This window comes from Chaetodon trifascialis, chromosome 11 (assembly GCF_039877785.1).
Source record: "Chaetodon trifascialis isolate fChaTrf1 chromosome 11, fChaTrf1.hap1, whole genome shotgun sequence".
NCBI classification, from domain to species: Eukaryota; Metazoa; Chordata; class Actinopteri; order Chaetodontiformes; family Chaetodontidae; genus Chaetodon; species Chaetodon trifascialis.
Genome location: NC_092066.1, coordinates 21471912 through 21486086, shown reverse-complemented (window position 1 = coordinate 21486086; position 14175 = coordinate 21471912). Strand labels below are relative to the sequence as shown.

General features: G+C 42.0%; 1 protein-coding gene across 8 annotated transcripts in view; it reads right to left on the bottom strand.

The window, feature by feature from the left end:
- Positions 1-14175, bottom strand: part of ctnnd2b (catenin (cadherin-associated protein), delta 2b) — a 165046-nt gene that overhangs the window by 63855 nt on the left and 87016 nt on the right. For 5 of the 8 annotated variants that reach the window (XM_070973592.1, XM_070973594.1, XM_070973596.1 and 2 more), the window contains 6 exons: positions 13606-13722; positions 6413-6564; positions 5911-6078; positions 4376-4521; positions 3229-3476; positions 1743-1874 (listed from right to left, as the gene is read on the bottom strand). In XM_070973592.1, the coding sequence (XP_070829693.1) occupies positions 1743-1874; positions 3229-3476; positions 4376-4521; positions 5911-6078; positions 6413-6564; positions 13606-13722 (963 nt within the window). The remainder of the gene's footprint in view (positions 1-1742; positions 1875-3228; positions 3477-4375; positions 4522-5910; positions 6079-6412; positions 6565-13605; positions 13723-14175) is intronic. The other 3 variants (XM_070973593.1, XM_070973599.1, XM_070973600.1) reach the window with 1 other exon arrangement.

The window sequence follows — 14175 nt, the reverse complement described above, 5'->3', positions numbered from 1 at the left end:
TGAAGTGTTGCCTGCTTGTTTCCTACTCTGTTCGTTATTTTGAATCTATTTGAGCTGACCTTGAAATACACGCAGGCTGTAGAGCTACTGGGTGTTGCACAGAAAGAATGAAAAGCAGATCTGGTGACTTTCAGGTGGAGATAATGACTGACTTATTTTGATGCACTGAAGTGACCTCTCAGTGCTTACAGGGAGCCAGCACAGCAAAAATCACCCCAAATCTTGTAATTATTAGGGTGAATCTCTCTTTTCGGGAACAAAACCTTGTGTAAAAAGCAGATTTTCCTTGACATTTCTATCTCTGCATTTCTCTGTAAGGCAACATTCATCGTTCAGGCGACCAAACTGCCGGCACAGCGTCAACAACATTTTAGGACACGGTTGATTTGCTTTGATTTCAAAGCACCCAAGCTAACGCCCATGGGATTAATTGAGATTAATTTTCAGCCTTGAAACTAATTAGTTAACAGACTGTGACTGAGAGACAAATTGCCATTGAGACCCCAATTGGATTTGCCTACCTGATCTGGTAAATAGTGCTACATGATCAGATGGGACGAGGAAATCTCTTATGTACAGCAGCCTTTACTGCAACACAGCACCATTAAACATGCATATGTGTTCTAAGTTGGGCCAGGTTGGGTCTTTTTCTGTTCTACCTCCTGCTACGCTGCCCAGTATTGGTTTGATCCATCGCTTTATTCATTGTGTCATGTGATGTCCTCTTGTACTCACTGATTTTTAAATTTAGATGGTTCAGTGGGTGGTTTACAGGACGCTACAGATATTTCTAATTTTGGATTCTTTGAAGCCCTTTTCTGTGTCTGCAGACTCACTCTGATCTACTCCAGGTGTTACTACAGGCTATTGTGCTTTTCCTTACTTTCCCCCTCTGGACCATTAAAGTTATAACTAATAGCTTTAATAATGGTTAACAAGTCAATTACTAATGCTTTGTAGATCAGTTAAAAGCACTAAAGGACAAGTTTTGGGTTGCCAGGTAAGAAAATACTTTCTGGTGATGTTATTGTACTCTAGCTTGACAGTTGCTTTGTCTCCTAAAGGGAAACTCCAGTGACTTAGTGCAGAAAGTTCATACATTTAGGAAGCTTGCAAGATATGAATTCCAAAAAAGAAAAACATCACAAGCTGCAATATCAGCTCTCCACAACACTGGATTAAACATTTCCCATAATGCAACTCAGTAGCATCTTTCATTAGACTTTGCTTGCTTGGTAAATGCACATGTCTAAAATACTCCATGACCCAGTTTATAAAAGAGGGTTTTACAAGTTTCCAAGGTCAAGCTGACAACACTATTACTGACTTTACCAACAAGTTGTCTCTGAATGACCCAGTAAGGACATTCTTCACTACCTGACAACCCAACAGCTCACCTCAACTGCTTAAATTTGATCTATACAGTCAATTATTTATTGACTATTAGTAACAACTTTATAGATGGTGACTTATTAGAAAGTGGTACACCTTTCTCCAGCGTTACACCTCATTGTTCTCATTTTGTTCCTAAAACTGTCTGCTTACCGTGTGCTGACTCCCAAACCTTTATGAACTCTAGTCTGATGTCCATCAAATGTTTGCTTTCTACTCAGACTCTCTGTCCAAAACCTACTTTCTCCTCCCCTTGCCCTCTCGGATACAGTTCTGTTGACTCAATATTTGTAGATCTGCCTTTACACCTTAAATAAACAACCCTCCATCTCACGTCCATCTCAGCTTACCCTGTCCTCTAAGGTTGGGTTTGGTGTAGACTCTGTCTTCGTAGATGGGGTCAATGTGGTGTTCAGGAGACTGCAGAGGTCGTAGCTCAGAGCCCAGGTGACTGTGCTGGCTGCTGTAGGAACCTCTGGAGCCTGGAAAACACAGGGAATATGGAGATTAGAGATACTGACCGTTGGACAGATAGGTGGATTGACGAATGGATCGTTGAGTGGATGGATAACCATAATCCTAAGGGATGTTATAGTGATCACTAAGTGAGAGGAAATTGCTAAAAATTACATTACGTCACAATTACATTACTAGAGAACAAATTACAAACTTCAGCCAACTAAGTTGATATTGTCTTTTCAATCACTCCTCTAAGCAATTTCCGTTTGCTGCGCTGTGTTTATTTCACATGCCATTAACATCATAACCAGATTAACCTGTCTGGGGGCCACAGAGGGCCACTTTCCCAGACAGGGCCACAAGATGTGTAATAACACAGATATTGATATTATGATATTGTACATAAGTGGTGCAAATTAGTAAGTAATTCAATCACGAGCAGAGACACAGAATAGTTAAAGTAGTTCATCTGTTAATGACAGTAACACACAGGTTTTATCTCAGAACTACAGCTGCTCACTCAGTGTCTGGTGATGGGACAAACAGGTGACTTAATGATGCCTGGCAGTGCAGTGTGTGGTGATATGCACCATATTAAAAATGTGGTGAATCACCACTCAATCACTTCACATTGAACATGGGCTCTTTTTAATTCAACTAAATGAAAGAATCCATTCAAAATGACAAATCCACCTTTGAAAACACCCAAAGCAAAGCCACACTCTGGCACTTGAAACTGTTTTTAGATGAGACAGCAGAGACAATGAATTCCATTTGTGAATTGTTCAAAAATTCAAGGGTAAATCTAATACATTTTAGATAAAACCTCAAGCAAGTTTAATCAAATATTTGGTAATATGTGTTTTCATTCCAATCCTCGCGCTCCTGCTGATGAATACCAATTAGAAATAAATGAGAAGTTGGTTCATGTGACCTTAACTATCATAAACTAACATTATGGAGCTGCTTCTGAAATTACCTTAGGCCCTAAAGAAAACCCATAATTCATAATCTTAGCCAAATGGCATTAAAAAAAATGTTAAACAGGAATCTAAATTACACAGAAATTGGTGTTAAAAGTGCTGCTTAAAAATATCCAGAAATCACACAAGATTGGTCACCAAGTAACATCTGCACTGATGTAATGTTATGCTATGGAAGGTGCATGTCAATTTTTGTAAGCTAAAAGTAAAACAACACAACCAATCTACTAATTATTTGCCCACAAATTGTTGAAATTTAAACCCAATGACTAGGATGGACCATCTACCTATATTTCAAATAAACGTTATGTAGACAATTCCCAAAACTGAATATATGACTCAATGGCATTTCACACATCCACACATAAAAAAGTAAAAATAAATTTGTCTTGACCTCTACCTGCAAGGCTACCAGGCCTTTGCAGGGTTGCGTTGGCGTATAGCTCGTGGGAAATCTTGTAGCTGTCTGGTCCAATGTGATGCAGCATACGCTTGGTGGGCGACAGGGTGGCGTAGCTGCCCACCACTGAGCTCAGCTGATGGATGGGCGACGAGGTGTGGTTTCCCCCTGGGGAGGCTGCCATGGGGAGGGGGGAAGAGGAGCCAGCACCCGATGCAGCCATGTTAATGGGCGATGAGGTGCTGCAGCAGGAGGAAATTAAAGAGTTAGGTTGATCTTTAGCAAAACTAAATGATATGAAATATTCATAAGCCAAGAATCATACTTTTTTAATGTCTGCACCATTCCATCAACTTAATGTATTCTAGATGTCTTGTGTTTGGTATCTTTGGAAATTTTTGGGATCTCCACAAGAATTTAAAATAAAGTTCTGTGGGTTTGAACAACATTTGGCTACACAGCATGGGCTTGTAATGACTGGCCCACAAGCAATCTGCTACTTTATTAGGGGTTTAAAACTGTCTTTTTCAATGTACAGTTAAAAAAAGTGCTTCAGGAGATTTCGCAAAGATTTATTGATCGTTATATCACTAAATTCACTCCATAGACCATACGTGCAGTGCATTTAATTTTCTTTGGGCAGGTCAGTTGGATTGATATCAATTCTTAAAAATGTGTGATCCCACTGCATTCAGCCAAAGTCAAGGCATTCGAAAAGTGGTACATGGACAGAGATCTACACAGACACCAGACTTGTGTTGCATACTGGATTCAGGTAAAAGTTCGCAGTACATCTGTTGTAATGCGGGTTGCACCACCACTTTTCTTGCATATCAAGGCAGGCTGATGCATGATAAAGCACAATGTAAAACTACCAAAGCATGAGCCCTGGAGTCTAACGTGGCTAATACAAGCAGGGAGTTTTTGCTGTGAAACACACCACATGCTAGAATGTGTTTTTCAAAGCCAGAAATCTCGGCACCAGGTGACGTAATTGTTGAGTCATTGATATTGATCCACACTCTTTCGACTCCATGCAGATATATTCTTGTATGCTTTGGGAGCAGCAAAATTCTGATGTAATATGCTCCTAAGAATGAACCCTTATTAAATCAACTGGTCAGATTTAAGTTAAACCCACCTGTAGGACTTGGCGAGTCGGCTGGGTGACTGTTTGGGCGAGGACACCCTCTGTAGCGTGGCGTAGCTGGGCATGTCAGAGGAGGCTGAACCCAGACGCTGCAGCTTGGTAGGAGATCCCACCGCCTGCAGAGGGGAGCTCACACGCTGTAATAGAAGAGTTTTACTTCATTAAAGGGGAATGTCACTCACTTTAAATATTCATCTACTCTTCTTATTCATATCATTATTTTCAGAGAGATGAACAACTCCCCCTGGAGCTGGAAAACCAGAGAGCAGAGACTCTAATCTGTGATAACATCCTGATGAAGAGTTCAGAGTTATCAGACCAAACATGAAGGGATGACTCTGAACTTTTCTAACCAAATGAAGTTGAAATGCGACTGAGAGCAATCGGCTGCCAAATGAAGTTCCCTAAGAATTCTAAAAACGCATTTTCATTTCAATCCAACTGTATTTCCCCAGTTGCTACAAAATGAGTTGAAGAAATACTTGCAAGGTCTTGCAGTTACAGAGCTAAAGGTACAATTCAACACCATTAATTTAGATGAGCGTGGTCAAGACATTCTGAAGTGAGGATGCTGCCAATTTCTGATACAGTGGAACAGAGCCGGTAAATCTGTTTAAATGAATTGAAAGATGTGATTAACATGGTATTCTTAAAGTCTTAAACTCAAACCCAGAATTCATCGCAGTGCAGCAAAATAAGCACTAAGAGAGTAAATCATATCATAAGAGGCCAGAATTTCATACAGGTTTGCTGCACAGAGGCTGCACTGCTGACCAACCCCACAAGAGAAACTACCTGCAGATCTGATAAACCCATTGTACTAATTGGACGAAAGATGCAAGATAAGCTCTTTCTTTAATTGCAACCACAGCAGCAGTAATTAAGGTTAGATGAAGATTCGGCACAGTTTGGCTACCACAGCAGTACTCACTGAGGTACCATGTGTGCTGTCATGTGTACGATACTTTGGGAGTGAATTAGTTCACCAGGTCAAGACTAATGTGTGAGACTAATGTGCTCAATTTATTGGCATGAGTGTTCAATTATCTTGCTTAGTGGTTCACAGATTCTTTCTATAGTTTTTTTTTCTTTATCTCTGTCAACAGGATATGTCAAAAAGTGAAACAGTGAAGTTGTCCACCTGTGCTTGCAAAATAGGTGGTTTGGTGACTCAGGGACTACTTGCATTTGAAGCTGGCAAGCAAACAATAAACATGTTAGCAAGCCAAGAACATGCCAACACTCGTCAGCCATAACACCAGCTGATTTCATTTTTCCCTATAGTGGACCCCCCCAGGCAGAGTGTTCTCAGGATTGTAGATAAGTTAATGAATTAAAGAGTTTCTGAAGGGAAACAAGGCAAGCAAGATAGATTTTCAGTAAAGCTACCCCTTGACGTATCAGGAAGGATACAATCAATAAAACATGCCCACAGTAACCATAAAACTCTCTTCCACCAGGTTACAACAGTGACAAGGATTCCACCAATAGTGCACCATCACTGTAATCTTTTTAAGGATTTCTACCTGTGCAGGCAAAGTGGCACAGGAGTAATACATGGTTGGTCCAGAAGGAGCAGGCCCTCCGTCAGTGGGCATGTGGAAGGCGCTGCCATGGGCCTGTTGGGCAAATGAGTCTCTCTGGGAGGGAGAGTCTGTTCCTGCTAACTGGGCAGCTGCACGGCTGGATGTCACCTGGAGAGGGCAGAGTGTGGAGAAGGATGAGAGAGAGGAGGAAGAGATGAGGTCAGGCAGCAGGTGAGGAGAGGAAGACAACGATGCATGGAAATGAAGGAAGATGGAGGGAGAAGGAGAGGAAACAAAGAGGAGGAGGAGAAGAAACAGGAGAGTGGAGAAAGTAAAAGTACAAAGAAATGGGGGTCAAAAAGAGAGGAGACGAGGACAACACAGAAGAGTGCAGGATATAGAGGCGTGAAAAAGAGGAGAAAGTGTGAAGAGAGAGAGGAAGGATAAAGAAGCAGAGCGATGAAGAAAGAAATCCTCTGGTTATTGTAAAAAACGTGTGTACCTGATTGTAGACGTGAACAGCCCCTCCAACCTGCCCGGCGCGGCCTGTGACCGATTCCCCAAGTGCCAGCCCTTGGTTACTATGGTAACCAGCTGCTGCATAGGCATCCTGGTTGTTGAGCTGCAAAGCGCTTTGGGACAGAAGTCCTTGTCCTGCAGGAGAAAAAGCATGAGAAACAGGAAAGGACGTGATCATGGAGCCCGTGCAGTGAAGAAATACTTGTTGTTGCTCCTTTTTTGGAAATTCAAGCAATTCTGCCTTTTCTGTGAGACAAGAGATTTGGGTTTGGAGAGATGTAAAGAGAGGTTATGTCATGGTTTGAAACAGACCTTTTTCAAAAGCCACCCCAAGACTTGGTTTCACTTCTATCATGCCGCTTTTATGTAACTATTTTCAGATGACTTTCACTTCTGTAACAGTCCATCTTTGTGTAAAGATTTATTCTGTTCATGGCCTTGAAGGCGTTTTGTAACCCAGTTTGCGTCCCACGTTACACAATGTATTTCTTTTCTATGGGAAAAGACTGAATGTAACTATAAAAATACAACTGTTTCAGTTCGCAACAGACCTTGAAATGAAGAGAAGACGAGAGAAGAAGAGGGAAGAGAAGCTGAAATGGAATAAAATAGAATTTATTGTGCTCTTTTCCAAGAGACACCCATTTGCTTTTTACTCACTATGTTATTCCAGCCACTCTCCACCCTTTTCTTCTCATGCGCTGTGACCCTTAAATCTCACTGTTCCTGACCTCCATTTAAAACACACTCTTCCTCTCTCACTCTCTCTGCCTCTGCCTCTTCCTTTGTCACTCTCTCCTACCTGTCTTTCTCTTTCTCCACCCCATGGTTCTCAGTATAATTAGGTTAGAGACTTTATTGTGCACGATGTGGAAATTTGGTTTTGGCTGCACTGCAATCAGCATAAGTTATAAATCCGACAAGTAAAAAATGGTGAATTGAAAGAGCTTGGAGTTCAATTGTAGGAAATCAAATACAGTTCAATGGGCCTATCACAAAAAGCACTAAGTGCAGTACAAACTGCTTTGGCTCATAACCACTCCCACAAAGAGAAGGAGTCGTGGCTCACATGTCAGTGGTGAGACAGCTAATGGCAGGAAATGAGGGGAGAGAGAAGGGTAACGACTCGCAGCGCCGGTCCCTGGTCTGATTCTGACTGGGAACATAGCAGCATATGGTTGGCATCTTAAACACTAAGTCACTGGGGGCAACTCAATTTACCGTGTTAACTTAGTCTCTAGTTGGAGACCCAGAATGCAAGTAGGTTACCAATACCACTTATTTCACGAGGAGGTGTGAACGAATTTTGTTGTGCCATCAGATAGTAACCTGACAAATGAGTCAAACTGACACACATGGAGTGCAGGAGCACTGAACGCTCTTCTGTGCAAAAATGTAAATATGGCAAAGCAGAAGAGTTATGATGTTGTTGGTGCTGTCCGGTGAGCCACAGGAGTTGGTCTCCAACACCTCTTCTCCAACAATCTATGTACATCCGCAAGTCATGGAAGACAGGGGCTATAATTGGTCAAAGTCATAAGTATTCATGACACAGTCACCATCCCATAAAGGCAAAAATATTGTCTAATGGCAGTACTAGACATACAGTAAAGTTACAGTATGCTAACCCCGCCCTTCAACATACCTTTAAACTTCATAGAGATTTAAAGCAGGGGCTCATCTCACTTTGAGTGAAGTGAAAAATAAAGAAAAAACCTTCAACAACCAACCATTCCCTCAGAGAGTGATACATTTATCATGATTTTCTCATTTTGTAAAACATTATCAATGGCTGAGCTTAGTCCCTGGCTCATTACACTTCTTCTACATTTTGGAATGCCATCCGTCAAATGTAGTAAAAATTCAAAAGTGAGAATCGCTCAAGCGCTGCTGTGTAACACCTTCCAGTGGAGCTGATTTTATTGCCACAACTCTTACTCTTCCACTTCCACATTCAGGCTTTCATCCAAAGTCTACCAAGGATCAGTCGGCCACACTCCAGCTGGCCAGACTTACAGTGAGCTACCATTGAGCTAACAGCTGGTAAGCCACCAAATCAGTCACTTAGTCAATGGTAACTTCAGTTTTTGAATCAGCAACATGAAATGAACTCTTTTCTAAATGTCCTAGGTGCCTTGGAGTCAACTTGTGAAAGCGCATGTAACTGATTTTCTCTGGGTGCTCTCTTGTTCTGAAACGCTGAAAATGCTAACATCTCACTTTGTGGTAACAAGACTGCACAATCATTTATGGATAACACTGAAACAGTAGATTCTCAGTGGCGGCTGGCTATGATGACCCACACACATACTGCCAATGCATGATGTAACAAAAAGCTTCATCGCAGATTTTACACGCAGCCTCCTGCATGTTTCTGGGGCATTTGCAGTCTTGTGATTTGTGCATGGATTGTTTGATTTCTGGCCTAAGCATGCAAACATGAACAGACTGTGACACGGAGCACAGACAGGCTACATGTAAATGGCAGCACACATGCATGAAACACAATGACGGCAGTGTTTATAGAATGTTTTGTAGACTGTAAACTGTATTTGCCTGGAAGGCCCATAAAGTTTAGAGTGACCATAAATGAATCACTGGAGGAGGAGGACAGAAGGGCGGGAGCTGCCTGTGTGCCAGAGCCAAAACTCTCCTATTGGTCCTATTAAAATCCTATAAAGGTTTGATGCACCCTTAATGAATGAATTTTGGTAATGGTAGCAATGATGTGCCTCATCAACGACTTTAATGTTACTTAAAAAATGAAGTCTGCTACTAGGATTTTGCTGCAGTGCATACAATGTACTGGCAAACAACTGCACTGGAAAATAACTTCAATGCTTTAAATCAGCTCTAAGTCGACCTAGACCTATAAATTCCTAGCGCTCAGTATTTGCACTCTCAAAGGAGTCGTTGAGCTGTCCTCCATCCACAGTGGCTGTTCCTTTAATCTCTGCCGATGTCACTTTTTTGGCCAGCAGTCTAAGAATCAAACCATGTACAGCATGAGACAAGAAGAAGCGTTGTTTGTTTGTGATTATTCAACAAGAGAGAATGAGAAATCACAGCGTGCCGGCGGTGAACATCAACTGCATGGGACGGGATAAAGTCAGCAGCTAACGGCAAACGGAGTCACTCTGGATCAGTGCTTTGGAAAAGAAAGCTGGACCAAAGTGAAGAGTCACTTAAAAGTACAGCGAATGGCTCCTGTAGGCGGTGGAGCTGGTGACTGTGAATTATTTAAAATGTGATATTAAGCTAAGGGTGCTGGGTGAGTTTACTAGGTCAAGGCCTCGGTGTCCAATATGGGCTCATCTTGGGCGAGTGCACACACACATACACCCACAGAGAGACGCATAAGTATACAAAAACACATACTGTAATGCAATGGAAGAATTTGTACTCCAGGCCTGTTTCAGATGGATTCACACACTCTTGCACACATGCACGCAAACCCAGATGTGTGTGTACACATCTGGGTTTGCGTTGTGTGTGTGTACAAAGCCAGAGGATGTTTTGCAGTTTTTGTGCGCACTTTAGGTGCGTTTCTTATGGGCGGTGGAGCCTTCAGAGAAGCGAAGGGCCTCATAAAAAATGTAGGAAAAGGTAGGGGTGTATTAGTGTATTAGAAGGAAAGTAATCGGGTGCCATAAGCAGGTCTCTGCCTGTGCATTTCAATATCTTTTCAGAGTTGCCTGAGCATGCACACACACACACACACACACACACACACACACACACACACACACACACACACATATGTCACTCACTCCCTGATCACATGCATGAACACTCACCACATCTGCATATACCTGCACGCATGTAGTCGTGGATGGTCAGACCCTGATAGACCTGCTCTGGATCACTAATTTCTTCTTCTGCCAAGTGCCCACACACCCACCCACACACACACCCACCCACCCACACACACACACACACACACACACACACACACACACACACACACACACACACACACACACACACACACAAAGTTGAGTGGTTTTTCTTCCGCAACATGACCAGCATTCTCTATTGACACCTTTTAATATTTCATGAGTTGTCTGTTTTTAGATACCCTTTGGCATGCGCAGTCCGCTACACACACACACACACACACACACGCACACACACACACACACACACACACACACACATAGCTGCACGCACAGTCCACAAATAGCTGCGTACAACAATGTCACACACGCACACACGCACACACACACACACACACACACACACACACACACACACACACACACACACAGATTAACATGCACACGAGCATCACCAGCACCAACCATGAAGACACTCAGTGTACTCTGTTGCTGTGTGGCACGAATCTGCTCAGCTACTTGAGTAAAGTAGTGGATTTTGCTGTGTGTGTGTGTGTGTGTGTGTGTGTGTGTGCACGCACATACGTATCTTGTTATATGGGTATAATGCTTCCTTTCATGCTTGTATGCATTTGGCTGTGTCCATATGCTTGTTTGCCAAATGGAAATTTTTTACCAACTGCTCCTTTTTGTCTGTTTTTTTAACCACAATGAAACAAACAGCCCCACTCGCTGGCAGACTCAGAATTCACTGTAATTTCTGAAACAATGGGGCCTTGATTTCAGACAGAGGAAGACAAAAGCAAACTCTTATTTCCAGCCAGCAAAGATTTCCCCAGCTGAGATGACAACATGCACTGGCAGGTCTGATCAGCTGTAGCTAGCTGGCGAGCTAGCTAATTAAGCTGACAATAGATCCATGAGTTGGTGAAAAACTCTGCCTCTGGGTGACTTTTTAATGTTTCCAGCTGATTTTACAATGAGAATGCAAAAAAATGTTTTTCAACTTGCACTCTATGGCTACACATGATGATGTCATACTGAGGCTAACGATACAGGAATGCCCATGCCAAAAGTCAGGATTCATGGAGCACATGGAGAGAAACGTCATTGTTGTATTGGATTGCAGGACTAGTATGTAAGTATGATATGGAAAATGTCAAATTAGACTATTGTGTCTTTTAAACAACCCTGTTTGAAATGATGTTGAACGTACAAGAGAAAGCTTTTGGCAATGCTACCCTGGGTAACATTGCAGTTGCTGGAGAGTAAACTTCCCCAATAAAGATCAAGACAGAGTGCTAACATTAGCCTGAATTCTAATAGCATCTAGAACACAGTGTGGAAATACTACACAGAGGATGCGCTGGTCATGACCTCCGTTCCACTTAACGTAGTTACCCCAGAAACTAATGTAGTTTATTAAAAATGTCCTCTTTGGCCTTGGAAGTAACACTATGCTACTGCTGCAGTAAGGCAGTAAGCTAATTAGCCTGACATGCTAAGTATCTCTCTTCCTACAGTACCATACTCAGCACTGCCTGTGCACAGGCCTGCTGGGCCTGGTGATGGTTGCTAAACTATGATTGGGCAATCAGTGTTTGGGGGAGGAGTTTAGTGTAAGGGAATTTAAAATGACATCATTTTGGTCATTTTATTCTTTTTCCTTTTTCTTCGTCACTCATTCTGACTCTTCCCTGCTTCTTGGTCTCTCTCCATCTCTCTCTCTCTTGCACGTTCCTTCTTTGTTCTTATTTTTTATTTGGACTAGTCCCGTGATCAGTTACATAACTGTTATTTAAACGTGAAAAAACATCAAACAAAATCACCATTCTTAGTGTTGCATTCTTGTGTGCGTGTCTGTGGGTGCTTTGCATGTGTGCATAAACAGCTTATGCATGCAGGCCTGAACACTTCTCTTCTTCATGCCTGATGATGATTCATGCCTCATGTGTGATTATATATGCACGTGTGTCTGTGTGCGTATATTTGTGGCTTTATGTGCCTGTGCTGTATACTAGCGTGTGTACGTGTGTGTCTCCCCTCTCTGCACTGCGAACAGCAGGCCAGCTGACACCTCAGCGAGGATGGATTAGCATATCAAACTACTGGCACGACTCCGCATGCCTCCTGACAGCTACCTCTCTCCCATGGGGTTGACTATACAAGAGGCATGGGTATCATCCCTGGGACCAAATGAAAAAAGATGAGAGTGGAGCAGAGAGGCACAGGGAGTTGTTCAGGGTCTCACTGAGAGCTCTTATAAACAGCTGCTTTGCACTCTGGAATTAAACACCAATGCAGCACCTGTGAAAATTAGTCCAGCAATCACTTCTTTCTGTTAATTTATATTAACAATGGATCAAATGACAATATGTAATGTGGAATATTACTCACCCTCGCCATATGAGCTTTATAAAGGATATAGAGTCATTATATATCCTTGTTGTGTTTACAGCTTTGCCCTCAAGTGGCTAGAAAACAGTTAATTCAGGTTTAAAGTATTAAGACACATATATAAGTTTCACAATCTAAATTAAATTCATGTTTTGCTTTCATGTTGCCAACCACTGGTTCAGAGTATATCCAGCTTACATATACAACATCTACATGTGTGCAGAAAAAGATGATTTGTTTAAAGATTTAAAGTACTATTACTGCATGTAATAAAGTAATTAGCATGAGCATTAACACTCACTATGGCTAAACAGACAAAGGAAGCATGTGTAACCAACAGAAAATGAAATCTCATCAAGAGAATAGCCAAAGACATAACTCATGCTGAACACGCATACAGGCAAGTGGGAGACCTTGCAGCTGACCACTCTCACACATTACACTTGCACTTCAAATTATCTTATTTTGACAAGTAGCACTGTCGGAAAATGGAATGAAATCTGATGAAGAAAATAACTAAATCTGTATATCTGTATAATCTGTATAAAATAATAAATCTGAGCAAGTACATGAGTGAACACATTGATCTCACAGGCTTGATTAAATTTCAAAATTGACCGATTTGTCTCATCTTTACTATTTATTCAAAGGACTGGCCACATTCTGTTCAGTGTCGTATTGCTCACTGATGTTAAACTGTAGTGCAGCTGGCTTTGTGTGAGAGTATTTGCTTGGTAAAGTCACACATTCAACAGGTTAATCAGCCAAAACCTGGAGGCTCCAGCTCTGCAGAATATAAATCCCTGCTGGTTGTTGATTGCATTTCACCTATTTTCTTCTAAGCTATCCTTCTTGTCTGTCTCAGTGCAGAAAATTACCAAGTGAAATTGTTTTTTGTCATTCTGCTTTACAAAAACCTGTTTAATCATAACAATGGCCTTACTGTCTCCTGTAGAAGTGTCCTGCGCGTCCAAGATGCCTGATTCCTGGAGCGATCGGATGCAGGAGTCCACCAGCTCCAGGCCTGTCGTCAGCTCCTCTTCTATGTCCTTCTGTCCGTCTACATGTGCACAAAACAGACAGGAAAATGTATGAGCAGAAACAAAGACACAGCTTCTTCTGCCAACTCCAGACCATTCCTCCATACCGCTACACTGCAGTGAAGGACACAAGGCACACTCATGGCTGGATTAACCCAATAGGGGTTATCCTGCAAAAAATGAGCTATGGGCCCCCACTGATTCTGCGACTATATGTGGCAGCTTCATTATATTTTGCCTGGAGCTCCACATACCAACAGGGATTCTATGACAGGAAACTATCCTGGGCCAGATTTGCAGCACATGGCTTTACTCTGTAATAATACATTTATTTAAGTGTCTTCTAAATGCTATGTCAACTGAAATAATAAGAGTCTTAACCGTTTGAACCCAACTGACAAAATTTACATTATAATTTCAAGTAAATGCAGATATTTCATGGTGCAGATTCCTGCCCACACTCGGTTACTGGG